At 41.6% G+C, this 10,313-nt stretch overlaps 1 protein-coding gene across 1 annotated transcript in view; it reads left to right on the top strand.

Moving 5' to 3' along the window:
- The first annotated feature begins 5,568 nt into the window (after positions 1–5,568).
- The window catches only part of CCDC39 (coiled-coil domain containing 39), a 28,080-nt gene continuing 23,335 nt past the window's right edge, over positions 5,569–10,313 (top strand). The window contains exons 1-3 of the mRNA XM_032225327.1: positions 5,569–5,741; positions 8,539–8,658; positions 9,806–9,952. Of these exons, the coding sequence (XP_032081218.1) occupies positions 5,580–5,741; positions 8,539–8,658; positions 9,806–9,952 (429 nt within the window). The 5' untranslated portion in view covers positions 5,569–5,579. The remainder of the gene's footprint in view (positions 5,742–8,538; positions 8,659–9,805; positions 9,953–10,313) is intronic.

The raw sequence follows: 10,313 nt of genomic DNA, 5'->3' as shown, positions 1-10,313 counted from the left end.
GTGTATGTATGTATATTATATATATTTGTATTTAGTGTTAGTGTTATATATATATAATTCATTTCATTTCATTCGTTAATTTCTGCTCTTTACCATTTGCATTCTCTGAGTGCCATGTTTGACATCCAATGAACCAATTTGGTCTAGTGGTTAAGGCACCAAACCAGAGACTCTGGAAAGTGTGCAGAGACGAGCAACAAAGGTAATTAGGGGACTGGTGGCTAAAATGTATGAAGAATTGTTGCAGGAACTGGGCATGGCTAGTTTAATGAAAAGAAGGAGACATGATAGCAGTGTTTTGATGTCTAAGGGGCTGAAAAAAAGAAAAGAGGGTCAGCCTATTTTCCAAAGCACCCAAAGGCAGGACAAGAAGCAATGGGTGGAAACTAATCAAGGAGAGAAGCAACCTAGAACTAAGCAGAAATTTCCTGACAGTTAGAACAATTAATCAGATGAATAAGTTGCCTCAAGAAGCTGTGTGTACTCCAACACTGGAGGTTTTTAAGAAGAGATCAGACAATCATTTGTCTGAAATGATATAGGGTTTCCTGCCTGAACAGGAGGTTGGACTAGAAGATATCAAAGGTCCCTTTGAGCTCTCTTATTCTGTTAAAAAGCAGGAGACGAGTTTAAATTCTATCTTAACCATGAAAGTCAGTTGGGTATCTTTGGACCAGTCATTCTCTTTCAGGCCAACTCACCTAAACACTTGTTGTTCTGGAAAAAATAGGAGGAGGAAGGTGCGTCGGATATGTTCACCACCTTCAGTTATTTGTAAATAATAAACAGGTATAAATAAATAAATCAAGCAACAAACTGGAAGCTTTCCTTTTATGCACTGAATTGCTGCATCTCATGCAGCTGTTAAACGTTTAAGAGCCCAACTTGGAAATCTGATCATAAAAATATAATATAAAATACCATAAAGTATCAAAGATATGGTATCTGTCCAGTTGATCTGATAGAGTGGGTACACTCCATATCCCATTGATGAAACAGTGTTATTCATCTATTGATAGTCATGAATTATGCTTTTACTGTAGTGGCACCTGCCTTTGGAATGATGACCCCTCTGAGATCCAAATGGATCCCAACCTGATAGTATTCTGGAAGGTCCTGAAAACGGTTCACCGACAAAAGGGCGAAGGACAAAACCGTGCCCGACTAAACCGCGTCGCTGACGTCATCAACAGGGCGACAACAGCGCGGAGACAGAAGCACGCTGTAAACCCTAAACCTAAACTTAACCCCTAACCCTAAACCTAACCCTAAACCTAACCCTAATCCTAAACCTAACCCTAACCGTAATCCTAAACCTAACCCTAAACCTAACCCTAAACCTAACCCTAAACCTAACCCTTAACCTAACCCTAAACCTAACCCTAAACCTAACCCTAAACCTAACCCTTAACCTAACCCTAACCCTAACCCTAACCCTAACCCTAACCCTAACCCTTAACTTAACCCTAAACCTAACCCTTACCTTAAATTAAATCGTCTTTCTTTTGACGTGCTATCTAAAGCACCCTTCTTTCTCTGCACTGACTGTTGTCGCCGCATTGATGATGTCAGCGACGCGGTTTAGTCGGGCGCGGTTTTGTCGTTTGCCCTATTGTCGGGTCACGCCTGAAAACTTGGCTAGTGCAGAGAATCAAAAATCAAAATTGGGAGAGGAGGAAGAGGAGGAATATACAATGACCTCCAGATTTCTTGAACTACAATTCCCACCATCCCAGCCAGAATAGCTTTTAATGCCTGCATTTCCTTTTTTCTCTTCCTTCTATCCTTTTCAGATTATTATTTAGTTGTAAACTTGTGGTGGAAGGGTTTGTTTTTGTTCCTCGCATGTAAGCCATTCTGGGAGATTTTTCATCACAACATCAACGTAAAGTAAAAATGCTCTAGGGTATTATGGTGCTCTTTATTTATTTTGGGTTGTTTTTTTTTTTTTGTAATCACAGATTAACCCAGCTCTTCTTCTGCATTTTGAAGAAAGTGTTTTACGTTTGCATATTAGTTTGTTCTGTTATTTTGTTATTGAGTTACAATCTTACCTAATTTTGTTTAAAAAGAGGAAAAGAAAACTTGGTTAAAATATAAGATTGTTGAAAAAGAATGCATGTGGTTGTATGATTTACGCAAAAGGTCTTCTCTCAAAGACATTAACTGATAAAACTCTTTGGAAAAGTTTTTGTAAAATCCGAATTCCTGCTACGGCAACATTGAGTGGCCAGCTTGGGAAGATCTAAGATTCAGAGGTTGTTTCCAAAATCCAGTGCCAAGTTGTTCAGATATTACCCTTCACATCCTGGACATAAATTGTTTCAACTTCTACTCTCAAAACGACACTATGGGGCACTGCACACCAGAACAACTAGACACAAGGAGAGCCCCCCCCCCCCCCGTCCCCCAATGCCATCACTCTGCTTAACAACTAATTCCCACAACCTGTCAATTTACCAAGAATGTATTACCGTATATACTCGAGTATAAGCCGACCCGAATATAAGCCGAGGCACCTAATTTTACCCCAAAAAGCTGGAAAAGTTATTGACTCGAGTATAAGCCTAGGGTGGGAAATGCAGCAGCTACCGGTAAATTTCAAAAATAAAAATAGATACCAATAATGTTTTTGAATATTTATTTCCTCCCCTGGAGTGGGGAGGGAATGTGGCTTTCATAGTATCCTTCCCCTGGAGTGGGGAGGAATTGGGGATTTTGCAGTATCCTACCCCTGTAGTGGGGAGGGAATGTGGCTTTCATAGTATCCTATCCCTGGAGTGGGGAGGATTTGGGGGATTTCATAGTATCCTTCCCCTGGAGTGGGGAGGAAATGTGGATTTCATAGTATCCTTCCCCTGGAGTGGGGAGGATTTGGGGGATTTCATAGTATCCTTCCCCTGGAGTGGGGAGGATTTGGGGGATTTCATAGTATCCTACCCCTGGAGTGGGGAGGATTTGGGGGATTTCATAGTATCCTACCCCTGGAGTGGGGAGGATTTGGGGGATTTCATAGTATCCTACCCCTGGAGTGGGGAGGATTTGGGGGATTTCATAGTATCCTACCCCTGGAGTGGGGAGGATTTGGGGGATTTCATAGTATCCTACCCCTGGAGTGGGGAGGATTTGGGGGATTTCATAGTATCCTACCCTGGAGTGGGGAGGATTTGGGGGATTTCATAGTATCCTTCCCCTGGAGTGGGGAGGATTTGGGGGATTTCATAGTATCCTTCCCCTGGAGTGGGGAGGATTTGGGGGATTTCATAGTATCCTACCCCTGGAGTGGGGAGGATTTGGGGGATTTCATAGTATCCTACCCCTGGAGTGGGGAGGATTTGGGGGATTTCATAGTATCCTTCCCCTGGAGTGGGGAGGATTTGGGGGATTTCATAGTATCCTACCCCTGGAGTGGGGAGGATTTGGGGGATTTCATAGTATCCTTCCCCTGGAGTGGGGAGGATTTGGGGATTTCATAGTATCCTTCCCCTGGAGTGGGGAGGATTTGGGGGATTTCATAGTATCCTTCCCCTGGAGTGGGGAGGATTTGGGGATTTCATAGTATCCTACCCCTGGAGTGGGGAGGATTTGGGGGATTTCATAGTATCCTACCCCTGGAGTGGGGAGGATTTGGGGGATTTCATAGTATCCTTCCCCTGGAGTGGGGAGGATTTGGGGGATTTCATAGTATCCTACCCCTGGAGTGGGGAGGATTTGGGGGATTTCATAGTATCCTTCCCCTGGAGTGGGGAGGATTTGGGGGATTTCATAGTATCCTTCCCCTGGAGTGGGGAGGATTTGGGGGATTTCATAGTATACTAAGTCAGAAATAACATTGCTGCGTAGCCAGGAGTGTGTCTCAGTCACTTAAACCTCATACATAAATCATTGTACGAGGCGCTCGACGGCGCCTCTTACCTGCCGCGGGTCCCACCAGGACCGGCCAGAGGCACAGCAAGCTCCGGAACCAGAGCGGGAGCCTCCGCCGCATGGCTCAGCTCCGCCAGGGACGCATCCGGCAAGGGGAAAGCGGGGTCCCCTCTCGCGCAGCGGGTGGAGGGCGCGGGGCGGCGGCAGGGCTGGGCTGCCTCCGGGTCCTGCCTCCCGGAGCCCTGGGGCGGCCGCGGGAGTCCGTGGGCGGCGGGGCTCGCTCGGCTTCCAGCAGGGAGGAGAAGGGGGGCTTCCCGGAGCCGCGCGCTCGGCAAGCTCGCCGCTCAACTCAGCGCCAGCGCGCCTTCATCTCCGAGCGCCCAGCGGAAGGGCCAAGCCGCTCGCCTCGGAGCCGCTGGAGCTGGGACGCCGCCTCCGCCGCGGAATTTGCTCCAACTCAGCCGCTCCGGCCCATTGTCAGCCGGCTGGTCCCTGCCTTCCCTCCCCTCCTCTCCTCTCTCTAGCTTAAAGAGACACCGACTTGCCTCGGCTGGAGGCCGGGCACGGGGAGGAGTTGGCGCCAGCCCGGGGAGGGGGCTGCGAGCGGGCGGGCGGGGGGACGGGAGGTAAAAGGCTGGATGGGTTTGGTTGCCAAACCGAGGCGGCTCGCTCGGGGCTCTTCCCTCTCTCCCCACGGGTGGGCAGCGGCCGGAGTTCCCACAAATGCCGCTCCCCGCATTTTTCTGGACGGGGTCTCGCAGGAAGGAATCCCCTCCTCCTCCAACAGGCAACAGCACTGCCGGATCCAGTTGTAGACTCGAGTATAAGCCGAGCCGGCTTTTTTCAGCCCAAAAAGTGGGCTGAAAAACTCGGCTTATACTCGAGTATATACGGTATTATTATTATTATGTTTGAATGTTTATGTTGAATGTTTATATATTATTATTCTCTTCCTTCCTAGTATCGATCTCTCCCCACTTATGACTATAACCAGGTTGCTTGTATGTTTCAATTTATATTGTTTTTATTTGTTTCCCAGTACAATTTGATCGCTTATTAGTAACCTTGACTATCACTAAGTGTTTTATCTTTTTATTCTTGATGGATGTATTTTATTCTCCTTATGTAGACTGAGAGCATATGCACGAAAGACAAATTCCTTGTGTGTCCAATCACACTTGGCCAATAAAGAATTCTATTCTATTCTATTCTATTCTATTCTATTCTATTCTATTCTATTCTATTCTATTCTATTCTACACTAGATTCTTTTCCAAATTACTTTTGAAGCCCCATATAACTGGTTGCTCATTGTCTTCTTTAGAGTAGGGGTTTTTTGTTTTTTTTGGTAATTCCCTGGGATTTCCTGGTGGTCTCATATCTGGATTTCCCTTAACCTACAGCCCTGTCGCCTCTAGCTCAGACAAAACCGACCAGGAGCTGCCACCCGTCGAGCCCGAGCACTACAATTCCCATCAACCTCGACAACCCCATCGCTGAGTGACAGCGGCTGCAACCAGCGAAGAGCCTTGAAAAGGGAGGAGGGAGGGAAGCGCGCGAGCCAACCGGGTGGGATTGGGGTGGGGTGGGGTGGGAAGGACCGGAACTCGAAGCTCCGCGCGCGGGGGTTGCCGAGGCAACGCATCCCGGCTGTTGCTAAGGCAACCAACGGCGGCGAGGCGGCCGCCGCGGCCAACTTGAAGCAGGGGCACCATGAGCAATGAAGGCCGCGGAAGGGATGGCGGCGGCGGCGGAGGGAGCGGGACCGGGACCCCCATCATCGGTTCGGCCGCTTTGGTGCTGGCCGAAATCGACTGGGAAGATGGGTTCGCCATTCCCGTGGCTAACGAAGAAAACAAGTGGCTGGAGGAAGAGGCAAGGGACCGGGGGGGGGGCAGGGGGTTCAAGGCACGCTTTATTTCCTTGCAGGGTCCGGCAATGGAGGCTGCAGAAGACGACAAAAAGAAGACCAACAACACCGCCCCCCCCCCCCCCCCCCCCAAACAGCCTGGCTCGTCTCAAGATGACTAAGGCAGTGTTTCTCAACCTTGGCCACTTGAAGATGTCCGGACTTCAACTCCCAGAATTGAAAAGTGGCCAAGGTTGAGAAACACTGGACTAAGGCGATGAGGCAAAGTCCGCCGCCTTCATTTATATTTCTGCCCGAGAACGAGGGTATTATTATCTGCCTTTTGTGTATCTCCAGGGAAGTTGCTTGGCTGTGAATTTGCCCGAACACATTTGCCTGAGTGAATGCTGCAGCTGGCATTTCTTCCCTGTCACTCAGGATATCCATGGAAAAGATACCCTGATCGCCCCTGCTTTGCTTTCCCCCTTCTTGTTAGGTCCTCTGGGGTCCTCTCTCCTTCCAACCAGCTCTAATCATTATCATCATCACCTGGGCAGAAGAACCCGAGTTGGGTGGCACATGCATTTGTAATCAACATTTGTATTTGGTTTTAGTCTGTCAAACATGTACAAGATAACAGGTATAAGTATAAACATGGACATGAAGGAAAAAAAATGAGTACAAATAAATGGGGACAGTAGGACAGGGTTGGTAGGCAAGCTGGTGCGCTTACGCACGCCCCCTTACGGAGGAATGGGTTGAGGTCGATGGTAGACTAAGGTTGAAGCTATGTGGGTGTGGAGTCTGTAATAACCTGTAGTCAGGTAGAGCATTCCAGGCGTTGACCACTCTGTTGCTGAAGTCGTATTTTCTGCAATCGAGTTTGGAGTGGTTTACCTTGAGTTTGTATCGATTGTTTGCCCGTGCATTAATGATAAACTGCACATTGAGAAAAAATTTCCATTGGTGAATTACAAAAGGCCGCGCTGATGTGCACATGTACTACCCAGGTACATGATGATCCTCAAGGTTCTTGGGGAAGAACTTCATGCATAGGAAGGCTAAGGTCAGTTTAAAAGAGTCACAGTGGCTGTGATTTGACATCGTTGGTTATATAATATTAACATTCAATGTATTCATTGTATGCACTTGCCCAGTTTCTGCCCCATCTTGATAGGACTGGTGGCGGAAGGCTCCCTCACTTTCCCGTTCACTAATCCAGACTCAGGGGCAAACTCGACTTTCCTCTGGTTTGACATCAACACAATTTGGACTCAGTGTACTGATTTAGAACATGGTCCATTTTGTTTAATATGTCTGTGTATGTCTCCATGATGTATACATGTCTGGGTATATTTTTATTTATTTAGGGTATGGCATATACAGAGGTCACTGATACACATATTTGGTTTAAATAAAGTGTGCATGTGTGAATATAATATAATAATATATAATATAATGTAATAATATAATATAATTATAATATAATATAATATAATAATAATATAATATAATATAATATAATATAATATAATATATAATATATAATATAATGTAATGTAATGTAATGTAATATAATATAATTAATATAATATAATATAATATAATATAATATAATATAATATAATATAATATAATATATAATATAATATAATATAATATAATATAATATATAATATAATAATATATAATATAATATAATATAATATAATATAATATAATATAATATAATATAATATAATATAATATAATATAATATAATATAATATAATGAGATATATTAAATTGTAGAGGTTCTACAAAGGTTACATACAGGCATGCGCAGCACACTGCCATATCTTAGTAACTGATTACCTCAACTGTCTATGAGCTCACCTAATTAGTAGAACCAGGCACTACCAGGAACTATTGAGTGATGTGAGATTTTATGCTGGGTGGGATGTTCTTAGAGGTTGACCAGGAAAATAAGCAAATTACAATGCTGTTGCTATATGCTCATTGCTTTGCTTGTAAAACTGTATAAAAAGAATAAACCCTCTGAAGGGAGAGAGGCATTTTGGAATGAATCCTGTGATGCCTGGTCACTGAATCCATCATTAAATGAAGATAAAACCATTAAAAATCACCATAATATGGAACCATAGAATTGCAATGAGATAGATGTTATAATTCAGTATCTAAGGAAGCTAACAATTTAACTGTTTCTGGTGTGATTGCGGTGAGATCATCCCAGGTACCTTTTCCGAGGGTATATTCTTGGACTATTTAGGGGTGTATATCTACATGTTATATATAGCCCAATAAAATGGGATGACTTATACCATGAGGAGTGTATCTAAATAAAATTATTGCTTAGGGTACAGATTGAGATTTTCCAGTAGGAGGTTTTTAAAGTGGCAGCCCTTTGACTTAGTAACATCATTCTAATGGAGATACACTTGATGCTGTCTTTATTGTCCCACAGTGGAGTTGAAAATATATTTTCCTCAAACCTTTTAATTATCTGTTAGTTCTGTTGTGCTTTTTTAAATTTTTACTGTTAGTTTTACTGTACATTTTAACATTTTATATTACATTTTTACACAATGTAGGAATATGTTTTTATCAATGTTGTTAACCTATTTGAATTGTTTGAATTTGGTTGAGAATTTTGTTTAAAAAAAAATCAAAAAGTACGGGAAAAATATTAATTTTCTTCCAATTAATCCCTGCAGAGGTTTATCTTTGCAAAACAAGAATATTTCCAGTCCACCATAGTCCTGTTTGTGTGTTTCTATTTTCTGATAATTTGTAACATTAAATATTTTGATCTTTGTTTTACAGTTGCAAAAGTTGCAAAACGAAAAGGCAAATTTGCAAAATCAGTTGTCAGACTATGAAGACCGTATTACAGCAATGTCCTCACACTTGAAAAATGTCAAACAGGAGTTTGGTTTGACACAAGTAAGTGATTATAGACTTTGATCACCTATACTGTACAGCATAATTTTATATGCATTTATTCTATTGTAAGCCTATGATTTTTGCCATAAGTATTATTGATCCAACTTTCTGTCCTGGAATTTGGAAACATACATAAAAGTCTGAATCAATTTCTCACCCAAATAATGACTAGACATAGATCTGTTTAATTTCAGTAAGTTTATTGCATTGCACAACTTAACCCTTTTAAAATGGAACTTCACTATCCCAAATCAATAGGAGTTATATTTCTTCCTCTTTATAAAGGCACTTGTTAGGTCTTTATTTTGCATTTATATTTAAATACTGGAAATATTCCTTATTTGTATTTATAAAATCTATAGATTCATTTCTGCTTCATATTATTTAACAGTAAAGTTATGAACAGAGTATATATTTTTGTATATGTATAATTAAATTTTAAATATTTATAAGATGATAGCCCATAAAACAAAAAGGACTTTAAATTTGTGTTAGTTCTAGATAGATAATGCCTGTGTGAATTTGTATAGGAAATGAATGTTGCTTCATGGCAACATTCATTGGCATATGGCAATATGTTTTTTTATTTATTAAATGTATATGCTGCCCAACTTTCTATAAGGTGACTGGGCAGCTTACAGATCGCAATAAGATGAATAGAAAATCATTTAAAATATTAAAACTATGCCAATTAGAAAATTTCATTTCTATATGCAGATGGAAAGAACACATAAATTACCTGCTAATTCTTAAATCCATTAAAATCATTAAAATGTTCATTTGAATCTTGCTTCTTGGCTGTAAACTTACATGAATATAATTAATCCTATTTTTCTTCCATTCTGGGCTAGAGAAAGCTACAACAATGGATGGAAAATTACATCTCAATTTTTTGTGTTCCAAGAATTGAAAACTGATCTGAGAGAGTTGGTGCTGATCTCTTCTTATAGAAGATGCATATGTTTATATAAATACCAATTAAGGGGCTTATTACAATTATACGACAACATTCCTTGGGTATTTTGTTTTAAATTTTACATCCTTTTTAAAATGTCTAATACCTAAACAAGAGAATGAAACTTTAAAAGTGGTTTACAAATAATTGCTCACTAAACTGGTGAAGTAATGAATAACCTTGTTTTTTAAGGGTCTTTTCAGAGCCAGGCAGAATGAAATAGAAACTGAGCAACATTTTAAAGCTATTGCAGAGAGAGAAGTGGGCCGCCTGAAGACTGAGATTCAAAAGCTGGAAAATGATTTGGTTTCATTAAGAGAGAAGAAAAATAGTCAGGAAGTATGTTTCAAATATTTCATTGTGCATCTGAAAAATACCTTGTCAAAGACTCCCCCCCCCCCCCGCCAACTCTTACTCGTCACATGCATTACTGTAAAGAAAACAAAATAACAGTGCATTTATTAGTGGTTTTTGGAGCAGTCATTTCAGGATGTACCTCTGGTTCAATAGAAGATGGAAAACTGACTCATAATTTTATCTTGGTCTAGCAGTCTTATTTTAATTGTCCATATGTTATCTGTTCTTTTTTAATTGGAGATGCCAGGAATTGAATTTGGAAGCTAGTGCAAAATATATTTTAGGTCATGGAATTGTAGCTTACAGGAAAGAAAAATAATTGAATCAAAGAATCTTTAGGCAA

Source organism: Thamnophis elegans, chromosome 10 (genome assembly GCF_009769535.1).
Source record: "Thamnophis elegans isolate rThaEle1 chromosome 10, rThaEle1.pri, whole genome shotgun sequence".
Lineage (NCBI taxonomy): Eukaryota > Metazoa > Chordata > Lepidosauria > Squamata > Colubridae > Thamnophis > Thamnophis elegans.
Note: the sequence above shows the minus strand (reverse complement) of the source record. Positions and strands in the feature narration are given on the sequence as shown.